The sequence below is a fragment of the Nycticebus coucang genome, chromosome 14 (genome assembly GCF_027406575.1).
Source record: "Nycticebus coucang isolate mNycCou1 chromosome 14, mNycCou1.pri, whole genome shotgun sequence".
NCBI lineage: Eukaryota > Metazoa > Chordata > Mammalia > Primates > Lorisidae > Nycticebus > Nycticebus coucang.
The window spans coordinates 54,585,921-54,609,047 of record NC_069793.1 but is presented as its reverse complement, the minus strand read 5'-3'; the positions used below and the strand labels follow the sequence as shown (position 1 = coordinate 54,609,047).

Sequence of the window (23,127 nt, the reverse complement as noted above, 5' to 3'; positions counted from 1 at the left end):
CTGAGCTATAGTACATTGAATTTTCTTCTAGGGAAATATATCCAAGTCCATTGGTTTTTATTCATTTATTTATTTTTTAGTTCGGACTCTGTCTCACTTTGTTGCCCTTGGTAGAGTGCCGTAGCATCACAGCTCACAGCAACCTCCAGCTCATGGGCTTAGGCGATTCTCTTGCCTCAGCTCCCCGAGTAGCTGGGACTACAGGCGCCTGCCACAACGCCCAGCTATTGTTTTGCTGCAGTTTGGCCGGGGCTGGGTTTAAACCCGCATACCCTCGGTATATGGGGCCGGCGCCCTACTCACTGAGCCACAGGTGCTGCCCAAGTCCATTGGTTTTTAAATCCACCGAAAGAATTACAGTCATAAATATGAAAACAAAAACCTTTAAGATCATATTTTAAAAACGTATGAAATTCTTCCAAAGTTTATCTAATTTATATTCATCTATTCTTACATTAAAATCTGTTTTGGTAATTCAAGTTTCAATAGAATCATCAAGATTTTTTTTTTTTGGAGACCAAGTCTCACTCTATTGCCCTGGGTAGTGTGCCCCGGCATCATAGCTAACAGCAACCTTGAACTCTTCGGTTCAAAGCCATCCAATTGCCTCACCTCCCAAGTAGCTGGAACTACAGACGCCTGCCACAACACTCGGCTAGTTTTTCTATTTTTTTAAAAAGAGACGGGGTCTTGCTCTTGCTCAGCCTGGTCTCCAACTCCTGAGCTCAAGCAATCCTCCCATCCTGGCCTTCCAGACTGCTAGGATTACAGATGTGAGCCACATGTCTGGTGAGAACTGTCATTTTAGAACTGCAAGGAAACTTACAGATTTACTTAGCTCCTTATTAAACTAATGATAAAATGAAGGTCTAGAAAGATTAAGCTATTTGTTTCCAGTTCTCTGAGGCTCCTTATTGGCTGTAAAAATTGTGTTTAAGAAATGCACCACGCAAAATAAAAAAAGGGGCCTCTGTTACGTATTCACCCTTTTATGGCTTCTAATTGAAACTATTTTCATCTACTCACTACTCAAACTTGATTTTCTCCTATTATCAACATTCTTTGTTTCCATTCTTTTAAGCTTCTCTTTTATTTTTGTTCTATATTTACCCGTATTTTCTTATGTAAAATATGATTCTGTGTATAATGTACACCCACTTTTTTTGCCCAAACATTCAGGAGAACACCCCTCAAGAAAGTGGATGGCTCTCAGCAGAAAGAGACACATCTATGGAGGGCTAACTCTCCCTTGGTAATCATGCACATTGCACCACCCTCCTGGAGCTGCCTGCTCTGTGATGCCCTCCCCACCACAATGGGGTCTGCCAACAGCAGCACCTGTGGCCAGCAAGGAGGGTGGCTCTGAGGTCACCAGTCCATGGACAGCTAGGCAGGTCCCTAGGGCCTGCACAAGGCTCATGGTTCCCTCTATGAGGTTGGGCCTGGGGCCTCACCAGCCCTGCCTGCTACTGCCCCTCCCCTGATAATGGTGCTGGGCACAGGCTGCCCATTCCGATGGATTCTAATGTTCCCAAACCAGAAGCCCATGCCCTGGTGGACCCAGGCAGAAAGGTGCTGTAGCCGGAGGCCCACTGGCCTTCCCCTACTTCCCAACTGTACTATGCATATATAATCTGCATCCCTATTTTTTCCTTCAAAAATTTGGGCCAAAAAAAATGTACATTATATGTGGAAAAATACAGTACTCCTGTTTCCTCAGGGCAGGAATTTTAGCCTTACTCTCTTTCTGAGTTGTGCACTGAGCCCCCTCCTTGAGTCGGACACACAAAAAAAGTCAATGGCAACTCTCCTAATTTCCACTTTTATATTATGCTGTCCACCTAACTCTAAATTCATTCAATTTCGTTAGTAATCCTATAAATAAAAGTACAGCTCTCCTTAAGCCATGAAATTTAAATATTAAACTTCTTACCAGCATTTTTGAGTGGGATAAAGCTGTTCGTGGAGGAGGAAAAGCATGATCTGCCACTTCCAAATCTGGGTGTAAAATCTAAAGCAAATAAGTTTTGTTAGGAAAAAGATCTTAATATCAATAAAGTCTATTCTTGGGGCATTAAAATGAAAAGTATTAAAATGTCAATTATGATATGCCCGCCATGAAATATAGTTTAGTTAGCTGAGGTAGCTCTGTGAGTACTTTTGTGGCCTACTGTCTCCATGACAAAATATTTAGTGAAAAAACATGTTGTAGAAAAATATACATAGTATGGTCTCATTTATTTGAAAATAAAATAAACTCTAAATCCATGCATATATACTGATATACATATAAAAATAAGTATGAAAAGTTCTAAATAAATAATATACCCTAAACTATACAATAGTACTTCTGGGAATAGAATGGTTTTGGGCAGAGCAATTTAAGGTTTCTTCTGTTTTTTCTACTCTATCACACCTTATATTTTAGATTATAAATTATGTTAGAAAAAGGCAGTCTTCTGTAAAAGTTCCCATTTCATAAATACCACTATAACAATATGTATAAGGACTAATACAAATGTAAAAGTTTTCTGAGAATAAAATTCTGCCCGGCAAACCTAGACATTTGAGTTTCTAGTAAAGGGCGAAAAAACAATTTTCAATAGCACACACCAAAATATTATTAAAAAAGAATATGAAGGCCTAGTAATGTCTTAAAAAAGAATACAGAATTTCTTAAGTTCAATTTTCTGATGATGGATAAATGAACATCTGAAAGGCTATCAGTAAAATAAAACGATATGTTTAAAAAATTCAACTAAGGTAAAATAACTAAAAAAAAAAGTTAAATTTCTTTCCATAAGAAAAACCCAGGCTACAAGATTTTTAAAAGTTTTACTGCATGAAGCTGTGGTATATGTATACCATGGAATACTATTCAGCTATTAAAAAAAATGGAGACTTTACATCCTTCGTATTAACCTGGATGGAAGTGGAAGACATTATTCTTAGTAAAGCATCACAAGAATGGAGAAGCATGAATCCTATGTACTCAATTTTGATATGAGGGCAATTAATGACAATTAAGGTCATGGCGGGGGAAGGAAAAGCAGAGAGAGGGAAGGAAGGAAAGGGGTGGGGCCTTGGTGCGTGCCACACCTTCTGGGGGCAAGACATGATTGCAAGAGGGACTTTACCTAACAAATGCAATCAGTGTAATCTGGCTTATTATACCCTCAATGAATCCCCAAACAATAAAAATAAATAAATAAATAAATAAATAAATAAACAGATGAAAAAAGAAATTAGCCAGGCATGGTGGTACACACCTGTAATCCCAGCTATTAGAGAGGCAGTGGCAGGAGGACCACTTAAGCCCAGGAGTTCGAGGCTGTGGTGAGCTGTGAAGGTGCCACTATACTGCAGGCTGGGTGACAGAGCAAGACTCTCTCTCTAAATAAATAAGTACATGAATGAATGAGCAAGCTGCATGAAAGAATGGATATAGGACTTAGAATGGATATAGAACAAGTCCTATATCAAACAAGTGTATGTATATGTACACATATATACATATGTACTTTGAATATATATATACACATACATACTTTGGAAAAAAACAAAACTATATATGTGTGTGTGTGTGTGTGTGTGTGTGTGTGTGTGTGTATATATATATATTTTAAGATAGGCCTTTACTTTGTTGGCCTTAAAACATATATATATACGTATATATGTGTATAAATATATATATATCTTTATTTATATTTCTTTATTAAAGACAGGCCTTTACTTTGTTGGCCAGGACAGAGAGTTCAGTGGGTCATCACAGCTTACTGCAAACTCCAACTCCTGGGCTCAAGTGATCCTCTTGCCACAGCCTCCTGAGTAGTCCCAGCTACTACACCCACTACATCCAGCTAATTTCTACTTTTTATAGAGACGGGGTCTCATTCTCACTCAGGTTGGTCTCAAACTCCTGCTTTCAAGGAATTCTCCTGCCTCGGCCTCCAAAGTGCTAGGAGTACAGGTGTGAGCCAATGCACCCTGCCAGGATTCAAAGCATATTCTTTACATAACTACCTAGTAAATGAAGAATTCTATTCTAAATACTATATGAAAATATATTAAAGTTTCAAACATACAACGGTTTAAAGTAGTGACATTGACAAAGATTTCTAATTATAACTGTCTTAGTTTCAAGAGTTAAAAATCAAGAGAAAATTACTATTAAAAACACATGTCATACCAAAGAAAGAGCTGATTGAGTCTGACGTAGAAGTGGCTCTGGGAGGGAAGAGAGATGAATACATTCAGGAATTTTAATAGTGCCTCCATCCAAATCGGCTATGATTACATCTAACTGAAAGACATAAAAAATTGATCTATAATTAATAAAATGCATTGTGTTAAGCAAACTAATCTGGCCTTGACTAATTCAAAATGAGAAGAATTAGGTGTGGATTAGGCTCTCAGATATCTATAGTAACAGAATTCTGGCTTCATGGCTTTCCAGCTACTGTATATTTCCCCGCTTCCTTTGAAATTAGGCGTGGCTTGTGACTAAATTTCTACCAAGAGAACATGAGAAATGATGTGTGTCTTCCACAGCCTCAATATGGAGAGTACTGGAAAGCTCTTTTAGGCTTTCTCTTTGTCTTCTTTTTCATAGGCTGACACTATAAACTGGCAGCAACCCAGTCTTGAGCATTCATATTGATGACGAGGCCTGAGGGGATTTTGTTGGAGAAACACAGAGGAAGGAAGCCTGGAACCCCAAACGCCTTCACAGAGCAGCCGTGTCTGCAAAATGCAACATGTCTCTGGACTGCGGCATGAGTGTTAATACAACTCCATTTGGTTGGGCCAGTGCCTTTTGTACCAGTTTTACTACCTGGGCTGCTGAGGCAAGCACAGAGCCACTGCATTTCAGGTGTTCTATTGTAATAGTTTAGTCATATCCTAAATAAATGAGCATTTATTACAAGAATTAACAAGCAAAGCAATTAGTGTACATCAAAGGAGCACTATTTAAGTGCTTAAGAAAAAAATTGATCTTTAGCATTTTACAAGTTTATTCAAAAATAATTTATATGAAAATGTAAGAGAAACTACCTAAATTAGTAAAGATGTTACATTGATAATATAATTATAATTCATTCTAATTTATTCATTAAAATTAAAAAAAAATCTAAATTTGGCAACGCTTGGTTTGTCTTAACCTCTAATGTCTGTTTGTGTGTAGTGGTAATAAAATTATCTACAAACCAGATGGATATGCTTTTAATTAGTACTACCTAGGTTTCACTGAATATGTTTGATTTATACATATTTTTATATGGTGCTATCTAAGTTAAATAAGAACTAGATATCAACATATAAAGTCAGAAAGAATGATGAATATATGAATGGAGGTCCTGTTTATAATTATAATGTTTAATAATCTTTGGTTAGTTTAAATGACACTTTTGATTTGGTTACAACTGTGATTTGGGTAAATACCACCAAAGTTTACTTCTTTGTTGGCATTCAAAACTAAAACAGAAGTAGAATTAGACAGTCTTAAGTATCTGTGGATCGCACATGTCATATAAGCTAACGTTTCAGTAAATAATTTTTCTCAGAAGTTACTGAAAAGTATCACATGATGCATTCCTTACATTCTACTTACTGTGCTTAAGAGTATATATGCCTTATCTTACATAAGGAAACCCATTGCATCACTGTGCAGCTCTAATAGTTGCAAACACTAATATCGGGTAGAAGTCTGTTTCTATATCCACTATATCCACTGATTCTATTTTAGCCTTCTACAGTTTCAAAAAGCAAATCTTCACCCTTATTCTATAACAGTAAGTTAAACATTAATTAGCTATCAAACAGTATTAGATTATTATCTGAGAAAATGTCCTTAGGGCTTTAAAGAATACAGTTTATAAACTCTTGATAATCCTAGATGTCCTTCCTGAAGTACTTTGCTTTGTTATAGTCCCTCACAAAGTGTGATATACAGAACTAAATGCATTATCCCAGAACTGGCTTGGACATAGAGTATTACTTTTCCTTCTTTGGTATTTCTAGTCATGTGGTGTTAGGAATACAAATACGTGGGGGAAAGGGGACATACCAAACTTGTACATAACTAAAATCTTTCACTCTTTTACAAACGAGTGCTTTGTTAATTATCAGCCATTTAGAATTGACAGGTTTCACTTCAAAATACGAATAAATCAGCACTAATAACAAAAGTATAAATAGAATATTAATTAATAGATCATTTTCCTTTCTCATATGTAAGATGAGGAATACAGAAGGATATACTTAATAAGCCCAAAGAGGGGTGTTTTAAAATATTGATGAACTTTTAAAAATTTCCCATACTTGCTATTATGGCGACATTAATACACTAGACTTTTCAATATTTTTTCGTTCCATTCAGTCTTTTCTATTGAAATGCAACATATTTGAATACAGTAATTAATTGAAATGTTATTTAGGCTTCTACACTCAATAACTAGAATTTTTAAAGATAAATACTTACAAGTTCATGGACATCAGTTTTAAAGACAGAGTGTACTCCAATAATGAAGGGGGTTGGTGAACTTAGAACTTCTAGTAACTGAGCTGGGAGAATGGGAATATAAGGATAACTGGAAATAATAAAAATATGTGTCAGATATATTTGTTTTACCATAATATAAGCATATTTTGTTTTTTATGTTGTATGAACTTTATATTAACTATGTTTAGAAATTATCAATACATTCAAGATTGTTTGTATTAGAATTTTGGAAAAAGTCATTTAAAAATCATGTGAAAGATGTAACAAGACAAGAAGGAAATAGAACCCAGGTCTTCTTTATCCTTTATTTCTCCAAGGCAAGTGGCTTCTTTAGGCCAGTGGTTCTCAACCTTCATAAGGCCATGGCCCTTTAATACAGTTCCTGTGGGTTGCAACCCACAGGTTGAGAACCGCTGCTTTCGGTCTTTTAGTATCATTTGAAAGCATTTTTCCTTACATAGAAACCTGACATTAATCAGTAACCCTGACTCTGTGATAGGTCTCCCCGTCCTAAGACTAGCCAATGATTTGTCTATATAGATTACAGGGCTGTCCAATCTGCAGCCTGTGGGATCACATGCTGATTTTGTGATGACTTTTTTTTGCTTATCTGTGGTATCAGGTATCATGAAAAGTATGCACAGATGTATTTTTGCTAATCAGCTTTCTTTAGTGTTTATATATTTAATGTGTGGCTCAAGACAGCTCTTACTCTTCCAATATGTGGTCAAGAAAAAAAAAAAAGAGGCTGGATACCCCTGTTACAACAATCATTTGAATTCCATTTTCTATACTTTATTTCTGTATTCAATAAAAATAGCAAAAATAAAATATAGCCAAGAATACTCTATTATCTAAAGGGTTAAAAAAAAGCACATGAAACATTTTCTTTTTTTTTTTGTAGAGACAGAGTCTCACTTTATGGCCCTTGGTAGAGTGCCGTGATATTTTCTAAAGAAATTTTAGAGAAAGTCTAAATTTTATCTAGTTCCTAAGATATTACGATTATCAAATTGGTTATAGATATTAGAGGTAAAACATTGTACTTTTAGCACTATTAGACATCACTGCTTAGACTTTTTGTTTTGTTTTTAACTTTTTATTAGGAGAAATATTTTAACACACTCCCTGAAAAAATGAGAGGAAGTAGACTTATAACGAATTCCATGTATTCAATCCCATCTTGACAATTACCAATTCCTGGCCACATATATTTCCACCCACTTTTGTTCTCTTCTCTATTATTTTCAAAAGAACCCAGACATCATATCATTTACACATAAATATTTTAGTGGGTGTCTAAGAAAGTAAGAGCTCTTTTCATTAGTAAAGCCACAATACCATTATAACACCTAAAAATTAATAATAATCCTTTTAATATCAGAAACAGCACTCGACTAAAGACTTTTATCATCAACTGTATTCAAAGAGAATTAAGTGTTGCTGACAACACTAATAAAATTAAATATTTTTTCATCAAATTAATCAACATTTAGTAATGGGCAGTTAGACAAATTCTAGGCTAGATTTTATCAGAATCAATCATGACTCATACCAGCATAACTTTGTGAAACGTGCCTCTATAGTTCAATACCATTGCATCACAACATTATGACTTAAATAAGTAATGCACAATTGGAAATAAATCAAATTACCAAGCAAGAACCTCACCTATATTTAAGTGGAAACATTAAAGATTCCAGGGCTCTACAAGCATCACTCAGTCTCTGGAAACTCGCAGAATGGAAGAGAACCTTATTTTCTGTCAGTACTGCACAAAAGAGGCTAAGGACGTTTTGAATTCCTGAAAACACAAAAGCAGAGGCTTATCAGATGCATTTAAATTTATATGTGTTGCCAACAATCGTAGACTCAGTATTATCAATGGAAAGAAAAAGGCAATATTTTTGGAATGTCTGAAAGAAAGTATTTGATTAAACTGCAAATTCCTATAACCTATGGGTATCTGTTTTCCCAAACTTCCAATTTTGCCTTTATTCTTCAAATCAGTTTAACACTCATTGAACATACTACTTGTTTGGAAATACACTATTACCTTCTTCAACTTCTTTTCTTTTTCTTTTTTTTTTATTGTTGGGGATTCATTGAGGGTACAATAAGCCAGGTTACACTGGTTGCATTTGTTAGGTAAAGTCCCTCTTGCAATCATGTCTTGCCCCCAGAGGGTGTGGCATGCACCAAGGCCCTACCCCTCTCCCTCCTTCCCTCTCTCTGCTTTTCCTCCCCCCTCCCATGATCTTAATTGTCATTAATTGTCCTCATATCAAAATTGAGTACATAGGATTCATGCTTCTCCATTCTTGTGATGCTTTACTAAGAATAATGTCTTCCATTTCCATCCAGGTTAATACGAAGGATGTAAAGTCTCCATTTTTTTTTAATATATATTCCATGGTATACATATACCACAGCTTGTTAATCCATTCCTGAGTTGGTGGGCATTTAGGCTGTTTCCACATTTTGGCGATTGTAAATTGAGCTGCAATAAACAGTCTAGTACAAGTGTCCTTATGATAAAAGGAATTTTTTCCTTCTGGGTAGATGCCCAGTAATGGGATTGCAGGATCAAATGGGAGGTCTAGCTTGAGTGCTTTGAGGTTTCTCCATACTTCCTTCCAGAAAGGTTGTACTAGTTTGCAGTCCCACCAGCAGTGTAAAAGTGTTCCCTTCTCTCCACATCCACGCCAGCATCTGCAGTTTTGAGATTTTGTGATGTGGGCCATTCTCACTGGGTTTAGATGGTATCTCAGGGTGGTTTTGATTTGCATTTCTCTAATATATAGGGATAATGAACATTTTTTCATACGTTTGTTAGCCATTCGTCTGTCTTCTTTAGAGAAGGTTCTATTCGTGTCTCTTGAAAGCTTCAACTTCTTTTCAACTTTTATCTGGTAGGTCTGTTCCTCCTTCAGACAACGGTATTATTCTATTAATCCCCTCCCCATCCCCTGCAGAGTCTATTCATCTAATGTTACTGACACTGCACCATCTTTGCTGTCGTTGAACTCTGCCTATTAGATCTCTTTCCATTTTTTAACTTCCACAGTTCTTTATAACAAATAGTATATACAGATGCTCCTTGTCTTAAGATGAGGTTACATCCCAATTAACCCACTGTAAAGTTAGAAAACTGTAAGTTGGAAAGTCATAAATTAGGGACTGTCTGTAACTGAAATTATTTTTAATTCAGTATAAATGTATTAAAATTTTGTATCATTTAATTGGCTTGTAATTATTGAGATATACACTATTATATAGATAGATATGGCATCTTATTTATGCTTTTTACTTATTTATTCTACCTCCTCTTTCTCTTTTTGATTTCTCCTGCCTCTTCTTTTATCCCCTCTGCCAATGTAGAATTTATAAGGTCTGTTTCCATTTTTTTTAGTGGCAACTCTAGAAAATGCGACAAACAGTATCTTATCAAACTGAAGTTAATAAATACAGCATTTCTTAATTTCTTCTTTTTATTACTAAGCCAAGCCATCTTTTTTGTATCACTTCAACCATAATCACATAGACCTACTAAATCAAGAGTTCTCATTTGTTTGCTCAAGGAAAAAATACTTCCCATATCTCCCTTTGCCACAGCTACTCCTTCATGTGACATATGCAAATTTCCTCTTGGTACATTTTTATTTGCTATTCCTTTTTATCATCTCTAACTTATTCCATGTGATACATCAGAAACTTTAGTTCAGATTTTTAATCTTCTCTTATTCAGGCTAATGTAATAGTTTCCTAACTAGTTTCCTAATCCAGTCCTCTTTCCCTTCCAATCTGTCTTCCAGACAGTTTTTATAATGATGAACATAAATAAATATCTGATTATGTCACTTTTGTTGTTCAAGCCTTTGATACCTTCCTATTCTTTTGGGTGTTGTTTTCCAAATGTATTTTATTTCACTTAAGCAAATCAGTAAGAGAAGCTCTGCTTCAACTTGTTTTATATATTAATCTCCCTGTCTTAGTTGCTAAAATTTTTTAAAAATCTATTTTTAGGGTTGATATGAAGAAGAAATGAGGTAACATATGGAGTTTTCAACACAGTACCATGGTAAATAATCAATACATATTAGCTGATTATTATTGTAATTGTTATAGTTGTTACCATTAATATCCTTTGAATTTAGGGTTCTATTTCTAAAAATGTTGAGCGCCATCTTTCCAATCCTAGTGCCACCTCCTGTTATACGTGATCAATACTGAACCTTTCTCTCAAACACTGTTTTCACTTTGATATTTCTGCTTCTTTTGTTCATGTTTTCTCTGCCCGATGTCCCCTTCATTAAAATGTGATTCCTCAAAGACTCTACTGGGCTTAGGACACTACTGTATCCCTCCTGCCTAGCAGAATGCCTGGTTTATAGTCCACATTTAAGAATGTTTCACTGAACCAACAAGCTCTCCAAATAATGATGTGAATCACTATCAAAAGACGCTAAAACTTTGAATAAAAGGTGTCAGATATCACATATAAGCGAGATCATGCAGTATTTGTTTTTCTGTCCCTGGCTTATTTCACTTAGCAAAGTGTTCTCTGGATTCATCCATGTCATCACAAATCACAAGCTTTCCTTCTTTTTTATGGTTGGGGTAGAGAGAGGGAAGAGGGCTAGGGGTTGTTGATCAAAGGGTATAAAGTCTGAGTTAAACAGGAAGAATGAGTTTTTGAGATCAATAGCATAGCAAGGTGACTACAGCCAATAATAATGTATACTTGAAACAGCAAGGGAGTAAATTTTAAAGATCTCATCACAAAGAAATGGTAAGTAAAATGATGAACATGTTAATTAGCTTTAACAATTCCACATTATATACCTATATCACACATTACATTGTTCCCTATGTATGCATACAATTATGAACTGTCAATTTAAAGTAATACTAATTTTTTTTTTTTTGAAGACAGTCTCACTTTGTTGCCCCCAGTAGAGTGCCATGGTATCATAGCTCACAGCAATCTCAAATCTTGATTCTCTTGCCTCAGCCTTCCGAATGGCTGGGACTATAGGTACCCACCACAACGCCCAGCTATTTTAGGGTTGGGGTCTCGCTCTTGCTCAGGATGGTCTTAAAATCGTGAGCTCAGGCAATCCACCCACCTTGGCCTCCCAGAGTGCTAGGATTACAGGCATGAGACACTGTGTCCGGCTTTAAAGTAATACTAATTTTAAAAAGTCAAGAAGGGCGGCTCCTGTGGCTCAGTGAGTAGGGCACCGGCTCCATATACCGAGGGTGGCGGGTTCAAATCCGGCCCCAGCTGAACTGCAACAAAAAAATAGCTGGGCGTTATGCCAGGCACCTATAGTCCCAGCTACTTAGGAGGCTGAGGCAAGAGAATTGCCTAAGCCCAGGAATTGGAGGTTGTTATGAACTGTGTGATGCCATGGCACTCTTACCGAGGGCGATAAAGTGAGACTGTCTCTACAAAAAAAAAAAAAAAAGTCAAGAAGTATCTTTATTAATTCATTTAGGGAATGAATAAACTACACAAATCACAAACAAAACATCAATAAATTCGATGATTTTAAATTAAAAATATGTTAAAAGATAACATTAAAAAAGTAAAGCCAAGTCTCAGATTGAGAAATTACCTGCAAAGTATATAAATGGAAGGCTAAGTATCTAAAATATGTTTTTTTAAAAAACTCTACTAAAATCAATAAGAAAAAAGCCACATAAGAATATGAATTCACAATGTATAGAAGAGGAAATCCAAAAAGTTGGCAATACATTGAAAATAAGCTCAAATACCTCTAGTAATCAGAAATGTACAACTTAGTATTTCAGTGACATATGATTTCAAATCTATCATAATAGCCCAATTTAAGCCATCTTATGAGGATGGGAAGAAAAAGGAACTACCACACTTACTGTTATGAATAATATAAATAAAGATGCGCAAACCCAGTTATTAAAAAAATTCTAGCAATTCCATCCTCATTTACTTTCCACAGAAACTCTCTCATACCCCCAAGAACAGAAGTACAAAGCAGTACATTGTAGCAATATTTGAAATAAAGAAAAAAGGTAGACACATCCTAAATGTGAGAATGAATGAACTGTGCTAAAATCCAATTATGAAATTATTATTATACTTACTCTGATTGAAGATGGCAAATGTTGATTGAAAAAAATTAAAAATGTATTTTTCAAAATTCATGAAACTAATCATTAAAGAAATTTAAATACAATTTTCAAGTGGTATGGATTTTTTTTGTAAGTTTGTAGCATTTATACTTGTGGATTTAATATAAATTTAAAAAACCCATGAAGACTTTTGGGTCACTTTTACAGCAATGAAAATGAATGAGCTAATATTACATATATTACCACGAATAACCATCACAAATATAATACTGAGTGAGTGCAGTCAGATATGTAGCAGTTATACAGAATGACAGCATTTTGTAACATTTAAAAGTATGCAAAATGCTTACTATATATTGCTAAAATATATATAAATATGTAAAGCATAAAGATATACCTGGTACTAATAAATGCAAAATTCAGGATAGTGTTCATCCCTGGGAAGATTAGGCACAGGCAAGATATTTCATCTATATTTATGATGCTATTACGTATTTACTGAGGTGGATCCACAAGTAAATAATTTTTTTTAACATTTCTCTGGAAATAATTTAAAACTTAGAGAAAAGTAACAAAAATAAGAATAGTATAAGAACACTCATGTAGCCTTTACCATGATTTATCTATTGTTGAAATTTTCCTCCATTTGCTTTAACATGTGTATTCATAGAATAGAGCACTTGTATGAGTGCGCTCTCCCTCCACAAATACACATGGTATTTTCTTCATGAGCTAAGTGTAGTTTGCACATATCATAACGTTTTTGGCTAAATAATTCAGTGTGCTTTCTTAAGATTTAAATATTCTCTTACATAACCACAATGAAGTTATCACCTTTAGCAAATTCAGAATCCATATAATATTTCCAATCTAATATTCCACCTATATTCCAATTTTGTCAGTAGACCCTGTAACATTTTTCAAGAGCTTTTTTCCGATCACAATTCATTCTAGGTTTCATGTTTCTTTACTATCAGTCAACATAAAGCATTTCCATGACTTTTCTTTTAAAAAATTTTTTTGAAGTGAAATTCATATAACATAAAATTAACTACTTTAAAACGAACAATCAGTTCAGTGGCACTTAGTAGATTTGCGATGTTGTACAACCACCACCTCTATCTAGTTCCAAAACATTTTCATCATTCCAGAACTGCAAATCTAGAACTCCAGATCTAAGCAGTTTCTATCCATTCCCCACACATATTGCTGCTAATAATCACCCATCTGTATTCTCATAGATTTATCTATTCTGGAAATTTCATTTAAATGGAATCATACAATATGTGACCTTTTGTATCTGGCTTCTTTCACTTAGCATAACTTGTTTTAAAGTTCATCCCTAGCAAAGTGTTAACTAGTTTGTCATTCCTTTTTACAGCTGAACAGCATTCCAGTGTACCTATATACCACATTTTGTTTCTCCATTCATCTCATGACGGAAACTTGGCCTGCTTCCATCTTTTGGCTACTGTGAATAGTCCTTCTATGAATGTCCATGTACTCAGGTAAATACCTATTTTCAATTCTTAGATACGCACGCAGGAGTAGAATTGCAAGATTACATAGTAATTCTATGCCTACCTTTTTTTTTTATTTTAAAAAATTAAAGGGATACAAATGTTTTGGAACTAGATAGAGGTTTTTGTTACAAAGATAGCACTTATAGTGCAGGGCTATTAGTGTGCACATCACCTGAATTATGCTATCTTTCGAGGAACTATTTCTTTCTTTCTTTTTTTTTTTTTTTTGTAGAGACAGAGTCTCACTTTACCGCCTTTGGTAGAGTGCCATGATGTCACAGGACTCACAGCAACCTCTAGCTCTTGGGCTTCCGCGATTCTCCTGCCTCAGCCTCCCGAGCAGCTGAGACTACAGACACCCACCACAACGCCCAGCTATTTTTTGGTTGCAGTTCAGCCGGGGCTGGGTTTGAACCCACTACCCTAGGTATATGGGGCCGGCGCCCTACTCACTGAGCCACAGGCACCACCCTCAAAGAACTATTTCACACAACAGCTTAACCATTTAACATCCCCATCAGCAGTATATGAGGCTTCCAATTTCTTCCATATCCTTGACATTACCTGTTTTCCTTTTTTAAAAAATTATACCAATCCCAGAGGGTATGAAGTGGTACTTGATGCTGGTTTTGATTTGCAGTTCCTTAATGACTAATGATCTTCTATGTGATTGTTGGCCACTTATATATCCTCTTGGGTAAACATCTATTCAAGCCTTTTCTTAAAATTTTTAATTGGGTTGCTTGTATTTCTATTGTTGTGTTGTAAGAATTCTTTATATATTCTGTATTCTAGGTCCTTATCAGATATGATTTACAAATATTTTCTCCCATTCTACAGTTTGTCTTTTCACATTCTTTCTTTTTTCTTCTTTGAGACAGGGCCTCATTCTATTGCCCAGGCTAGAGGGTAGGAGCATCATCATAGCTCTATGAAACCTCAACCTCCTGAGTGCAAGTGATCCTTCTGCCTTAAGACTCCCAAGCAGCAGAGGCTCCAGGTGCACACTACCATGCCCAGCTAATTTTATTATCATTTTTATTTTTTGTAGAGACAGGGTCTTGGTATGTTGCTCAGGTTGGATTTTTTTACTTTCTTGATAATATCCTTTGATGTACAAAATTTTTAAATTTTGATGAGGTGTAATTTATTCTGTCTTCCTTTTGTTATTCATAATTTTGGTGTTATATCTAGAATCAAATGCAAATCCAATTAAGATTTACCCCTATGTTTTCCTCTAAGAATTTTATGGTTTTAAATCTTACATTTAGATTGTTAATTCATTTTGAGTTAATTTATGTGTATAGTATAAGATAAAGGACCAATCTCATTCTTTTACATGTTATATCCAATTTTTCCACCACCATTTGTTAAAGAGACTCTTCTTCCCCCACTGAATGGTTTTAGCACCTTCAATGTCTTAGTCTTTTTGGGTTGCTATAACTGTATCACAGATTGGTGACTGATAAGGAAAATAAATGTATGTCTTACATTTCTGGAAGCTTGGAAGACCAAAAGCAGGACACCAATGTCTCAGAGGTACCTTGACAGTAAAGCTTCCATGCACTGCTCACCAGTCTTTGTATGGATTGAAGCACGCTCACTGTTTAGCCAGATTTCAAGTCTGCTTTCACATCCAGATGAGTTCTCTTGTGTCTTCCTAAACATGTGCATAGTTCCCCAGGCAGTCAAGGATGGTTGGGACCTTGTCTAGCCCTTCTGTGACTCTCTCCTTTCCAGGACTTCCCTGTTTAATTTCTGGCTGATTTGCCATGAGCCCCAAGTATAATTTTAATTCAGAAAAACAGATTTGAAGTTTTTCTCCTTTTATCTCCTACTGAGGTCAACACTTATTTATTTATTTATTCATTTATTTTTGAGACAGAGTCTCACTCTATTGCCCTGGGTAGAGTGCTATGGAGTCACAGCCCACAGCAACCTTCAACTCTTGGGCTCATGCAATCCTCTTGCCTCAGCCTCCCAAGTAGCTGGGACTACAGATGCATGCCATGATGCCAAACTATTTTTTAGAGACAGGTCTCGCTCTTGCTCAGGCTGTACTCAAACTCCTAACTCAAGCAATCTGTCTGCCTTAGCCTCCCAAAGTGCTAGGATTACCGGTGTGAGCCACCACACAGGCCTGGATTCAATACTTCTAATGACAATGATGTCGTGGGTTTTAGCCCCCATACTCAAATAAATCCTACCTCATTTGGAGCAAAGCGGTTGGTTTTGTAGCCAGTTCTGCTTTGCTAAAACTACTATTCTCATTGACAGAGCTGGGAAGTGAGGGAGATGGGAACAATCACCATACATGAATGCTTGCTGCATACTCCTGTTCTGACCCAAAGTTCTAGCATGAATAAATGCTTCTAAGTTTGTTGATGGCTTTTGAACAATTTCCAGAGTTCTGCAATAGTTTTATTCAACAATTTTGGCTAATTTTATACTGGTTCTTTGGGGGAAAGGATTTGCTAAATTCTTCAAGCTTCCATGAGCAGAAGTACTGTCCCTGGTGATATTTTGTTCTCCCAAATCTTGTGCAATTTCTCTGGTGTATATTTAATATTTCTCCTTACAACTAAAAAGCAATGTGAACAGAACATTTAAAAGCCATGTAAACATACTGTTCCTCCCCAAAACGTCTGCCTAGAATTAGCACCTGTTGAGGATTCCTGCCTGTACAGGTCTCTACTATGATGATCCTAGAATGATTTTCTAAATCCAGCACTTCCTCCACATTCACCCGTCAGCACACAGCATTCCGCAGTAAGTAGGTAACTCCCTTCTCTCCCATTTACTTACTTATTCATTATCAGTGTGGATTCCTTTTTTTTTTTTTTTATTGTTGGGGATTCATTGAGGGTACAATAAGCCAGGTTACACTGATTGCAATTAATTACTGCTCTTAATTACTTTGGTATTAAACCTGATTTATACAGTGGGAGCCTCTTTAACATAGTTCCCAGGCTGGATGCGGTGGATTGCCTGAGCTCAGCAGTTCGAGACCAGCCTGAGCAAGAGTTGAGACCCCATCTTTAAAAATTGCCAGGCGTTGTGGCTGGCAGCTTTAGTCCCAGTTACTAGGGAGGCTGAGGCAAGAGAATCGCTTAAGCCCAAGAGTTTGAGGTTGCAGTGAGCTGTGATGCCAGGGCACTCTATCAAGGGTGACAAAGTGAAACTCTGTCTCAAACAAACAAACAACCCCCACCCCCCAAAAAAACCCACCTAGTTCTCGTGTCCTTGAGAATGAACTTTTTTCTTTTTCCCCAGGCTCATACTGTACCTACTCTGGCTAGCCCTAAATAAACCATTTCTCCTAAGAGCCCTGATTCCTTTTGGTGAAAAATTACATTAAAGACCAAGGTGGGAGGGAAAAATGTTAGCTACTACATCCAAGTATCTAGGTATACCAGGGTGTCTTTGCTTCTAGGCCATTTTTCCCTTTAGACAGAGCTAGGAAATACATGCATGTACGCATACATTTATGAATGTATATATTAATACATGCACATAGACATATATATTAAGAAATCTGAATTTGTCCCCACCTGACATCATACCCTACTATTTCAATTCACGTTTGTACGTCCCTTCTTCCATTGAGAACACTGAATCCTAATAACATCATATTTATTCATTTGCCAAATCCTATATTATACACAAAATATCTTTAGAATTGTTTCATCCATTCCAACTCAAAAAACCAAACCAACTATAGTGGAGTTCACTATTTATTTGCACTTCTCTACCTAAATCTGTCCCAAGCTGAGGTTATATAATCAAATACTGCCTAGCTAAGTTACTTTGATTAGTTTTTCCTCTTTGGTGGTTGTTATTTATTTGAATGACAATGCAGTTGGTTTCCACGTGCTTTTAGTTTTAGACATTCTTGTTCTTTTCTTCCCATCCTAATTGATCTCATTTTGGTTCCCATTATATATAAGACGTAAATATGCTTCCAGAACTCAAAACTATACAAGAGGCATACTCATAGAAGTGTCACTGCCTCCCTGAGCTAATAGTATCACTCTGCCCCACCCCACAAAACAAGAACCCATTCATTAGTAGTTCATTAGAAAACAAAATTCATTGTTAGCATCATTTAGTAACAGATAAAGTGTGAAGAAGGAAGGCTTGTAGTTTTTTTACGAGACTCTCCAGATCAGTAAAAACATCAGTTTATGTTTTTACTTACGAAAGGATACATGTTTACTTACAAAAAAAGGATACAAGTCTCTTAATTTAGAATTGAGGTAGGGTCAACATTCTAGTGATTAAAGGGTTTTTCTTTCATTTTTCAGAAAATTAATAGTATAATACTGAACAATTTATCAAGGCCTAATTGAGGTATTACTTCTGTTTTGTATTCATAAATGTCACATGCTTTAAGTTTTACATAATTAATAATCTCAAATATTTTAAGATAATAACAGTTTTTATTTCTAAGTAGCAATGTTTGTTGCTGTGTTCTCAGATAACACAGTTATTTACAAATTCAATTTCTGCCGTTCAGCCAGAGACAATCATCTTCCAGTAATTCACCAAAATACGAACACAAAGGGAAAGAAGAGAGGCCATCTGATATATGTTCTCTAGGCCTTTTAGAAAACATGGAGCTGTTCCTTTGGCCACATATATGCAAATCTACAAGAAAGGTGATGTTGCAGACATCAAGGGAATGGGTGCTGTTCAAAAAGGCATGCCACACAAATGTTACCATGGCAAAACTGGAAGTCTACAATGTTACCCAGTGTGCTGTTGGCACTGTTGTAAATAAACAAGTTAAGGGCAAGATTCTTGCCAAGAGGATTAATGGCGTACTGAGTATCTCAACCTTCCTAATGCCGCGGTCCTTTAATAAAGCTCTATTGGTTGCGACCCACAGGTTGAGAACAGCTGGAGTATATTAAACACTCTTAAGAGCGAGATGGCTTCCTGAAATGCAGGAAGGAAAATGATCAGAAAAAGAAGGAAGCCAAAGGGAAAGGTACCTGCTCTACCCAGAGAAGCCTACTTTGTGAGAACCAACAGGGGAACCTGAGCTCCCGGAACCCATTCCCTATGAATTCATGGCACAATAAGTATTAAAAATCAAAGGCTACTATAAAAATGTTTCTCTTCATTAACTAGAAGTGTGGTGATCCCTTCTCTAAAGAAGTAGTTAAAGCAAATTTTAATAGTGTCCTAAAAAAAAAAAAGAAATTTGATTTTTTTGAATTTCTTAAGTCAAAAATCAGTTTTCCATATAACCTGAAATTGTTTCCTCATATTCTGTAGCTCATTATCCACTCAAAGCTGCACAATAACAGCACAGGAGAAAATATGACAAACAAACATTCCAGTGTTAATTACTACTGATTTCACTACAATGGCACATACACATCCTGTTGATTATTCAAGGAGTAAAACATTCTGAAAAATTACTTCCTGATCTGAATCTTCTTGGTAGGTTGGAATTCTAAAATTCATTGCACCAAACATTAACCAATGTGTATGTTTCCTGTTTTGGGAAAGAAAAAAAAACTTTCTCCAGAAACCTCCCCTTCTTTGAATAATGATATGCTGTTACACAAATAGAACACAATGTATCAGCTTTCAAATGTGTAAATTGAGGAAATTAAAGGTCATGTTTCGAGACAGGATATATTTCAGAAAGTCTTACATAATTTATTATACTTCTTTTTAGTCACTCTACAAGGAACGAACAATATAATACTAGTGATGGCATAAAACTAGTCATGAAAAAGGGAATTCCTCATTCATTCAACCAATACTTATTGAGCATCTACTATGCTCCAGGCACTGAAATATAGCAGTAAATAAAGACAATATCTCTATCTTCATGGATTAACTAAATTTTATATAAAATTACATAATTATCATTGACAGGCAATGTTTCCTATTTGTTATGAATTCAGCAGTATTTCTAAACATGTTAGATATGGCAAATCTTTTTTTCTCCTTCAGTTATTTTTAGAGATAGGGTCTTGCCATGTTGTTCAGGCTCCTCTCAAATTCTTGGCTCCAAGGAATCCTCCCCCAACAGACTCCCAAAGTGCTAGGATTATAGGCATGAACCACTGTGCCCAGCCTGATACGGCAAACATTAGTAAAAAGGTAGTTCAGAAATGCAGAGAATTGGGCAACTGAAAAGAGTAAACAGCAATCCTTAAAAGACCAACTCGATCAAAACTGTGTAAAAAGGCACAGCATATCCTTCCTTCTTTAACATTCTAATTGGTTTTCTGGGTCTAGAAGGGTAATCATATCAGATTATTCCAACCCCAAATGGCCCAGATTTCTAGTCCGTGTCATTGACCAGGTCGTTATCTACTTTCAATTTTAAATTTAAGAATCAGGAAGCAAAAGAAGCCTTGGGAGTAAACAATGTTTGGGCAAGATAGTCGATAGTAATAGGAGAATTATGCCAAAAACAGAAGGGAATTGTCCTGGCCGAAACCATTTTTTAATTAAAAATTCTTTCTTTCTTTTTCCCCTTTCCTCCCTTCCTCTACTATTAAATCATAATGGAATTACTGAGATATATCAAAAACTATTAACTCCTAGGAATGGACATAAAGAAATCTGAGGCAGGCTCTAGGGAGCTTACAATTCGGTGAAGACGGCAGATTGGTAAATAGTGGAGAAACCACAACAGAACTGAGATATGTGCAAAGTGCTGCAGAAGACTGAAAAGAGCGTTCTTTATCCTGCTACCATTTGAGAACTGGATACATAAATGCTTAAATGGCCGTATTTTATAAAAGTATTAACCTTTAAGATGCTGAAAGAGCAAACTGAAATTTCAGACAAGAGAATGTTACAACTTACTGGCTCTTGCCTCAGAGCATTCGCTCTCAATAAAGGATAACTCAGTACAAACAGAAAGCGATTTAATAATGGCATGTAAGTGTCATAAAAGGACAAGGAGGAGGACAGTTGTGAACCAGGATCTTTTTGAACTGTCCTCAAAACATGTAGTAACTACATATTCTGTTTACATGTGATTCCAGCAAGCGTAGCATGTTAGTCAACAAGGACGTAATTGGCCAATGATGTCAGTCTCTGATATTTTTACAATGGCTCCTTTACAGAACTAGCATAAATATTAAATCTTTAATTTTGAAATAGAAAGCAGCCAATTTCCCAACAACATTCTGACTGTTCCTTACAATCCTGTTCTCAGGTTTCACCGCACATCTGACTATTCCTTGAAGGCCTTTCGTGACTTCTTGTACTCTGCACGTGCTTCTCCTTCTGGAATGCCCTTCTTCTACATTTATAGCTAGGAAGAGTTTGCTCTTGGTATCTCTATTTAAATTTAAAAAACATAAGTGTGTCTCCACTAGGCTAACAGTACATCTGAGATAGGGCTGTAATTTATTCATCTTTACATCCCAGAGACTAGCTCAGGACATGGCACATGATAACAGTTTTGTAAATAGCTGATGAAAAACAATACTTCTGCTATCATGTAAGTAAGTGGGCAAAATGGGGACATTACTAGAGATTCCTGTGTTATTTATTATAAGTAATTAAATTGGAACAGTCTTTAGAGAGCCTTACACTTCTGAAGTAGAGCTTACATGGTAAGCATTTTCTTTACTAAAGTGCTCCAGAAAGGACTAGCACAGAGATTTAATGTGTTTCAAATCCTCAAAGAACACAGATAACATTCAAACCATCAAGAAATAATTCATCACAGATACAGGTATACTAAAACTCCAAATTTCCTGTTTCCTCCTTTTTTACCTGGGGTACTATGCCATTCATAGTAATAGTCTAAATTCTTATGTATTCAAATTTGCGAACTATCTTTTCAAAATTATAGGTGAGAAAAATATATTTTCTTTAATATTTTTTTAACTCTTATATGTTTATAGTTGGGACAGATCCCTATAACAGAAGACAGATTAATAAAAGAAAAATAAGCAGGTTTTCTTCAAAACTACATATTGAGAAAAAAAACTTTTTTCCCATTATAAGTCAGAATAAGACTAACACAAGTAATAGAGCTAAAAAAAACGGAATGAACACAGAAACATGACTCAAGGCACTAGATTTTGCTCATTTAAGGTTAAAGGACAAAAATCATTCTACAATTGACACACAAATTGTGGTTCATAAATTTAAAAATCAACATTTTCTTTCTAAAGTTGCACATCCTAACCCTTCATTCTTGCCTCTTGAATATTTTCATCTTTCTGTTTTTTGGGATGTGAATTACTTTTAATGCTCCTACAAAAGTTCAAAGCACTATAATTACACAGTATTATAGACAAAAGTTTTTCCAGGGGAAAACAAAGGTGAGAATAGCAAAAGTTTTCCATTAAAACATTTAAAAACAGAACTTTCTGAATAGTGATGTATCACTACAGTTGACATTTAAAGATTATGTACAAAATTAATGTTTTTAAGATAAACTGAAAAATCATTTCTTACCTATATAACAACTTTAAAAATCCACATTTAATGCCAGAGAATATTAATGGAGAAATGTTGACCCATTGATATCTAAACAAAAAGTGGCTCAAGACAAGCAAAAGGAAAGTATGCATGTGAAAAGGTATAAACACAGACAGTACAAGATTAATAGGGTTTAGCTATGGGAACTGGGTGATGATAGCAGAAGGCCCAGGATCATATAACTAACTTTAATAATGTCCATTAAAGAGTTTAGTGCGAAATCTGGGGAGTAAGTGTTCTAAAACAAGTATGCTTGCAATTAGAATCCAAAACGTAGGTGAACAAATATGACAAAAGACATCAAGAGAATTTTACAAAAGACATCAGAATTTTACAAGATTATATGGGGTAAAGGATATCCAATTGAAACAGGTATAGATTAGATCCAAATATCAGAGGGGCTATAAAAAACCAATACCTTATTAACATTAAAAAAACCATCATTTACCATACTTAAAAACACAAATCTTTAGGTAAATAAAAATAATTTACCAACCCAGCAAAAAAAAAAAAAAA

At 35.6% G+C, this 23,127-nt stretch overlaps 1 protein-coding gene across 5 annotated transcripts in view; it reads right to left on the bottom strand.

Moving 5' to 3' along the window:
- The window catches only part of SBF2 (SET binding factor 2), a 471,093-nt gene that overhangs the window by 202,187 nt on the left and 245,779 nt on the right, over window positions 1-23,127 (bottom strand). For all 5 annotated transcript variants that reach the window (XM_053560079.1, XM_053560081.1, XM_053560083.1 and 2 more), the window contains 4 exons: window positions 8,174-8,306; window positions 6,482-6,590; window positions 4,190-4,303; window positions 1,934-2,011 (listed from right to left, as the gene is read on the bottom strand). In XM_053560079.1, the coding sequence (XP_053416054.1) occupies window positions 1,934-2,011; window positions 4,190-4,303; window positions 6,482-6,590; window positions 8,174-8,306 (434 nt within the window). The remainder of the gene's footprint in view (window positions 1-1,933; window positions 2,012-4,189; window positions 4,304-6,481; window positions 6,591-8,173; window positions 8,307-23,127) is intronic.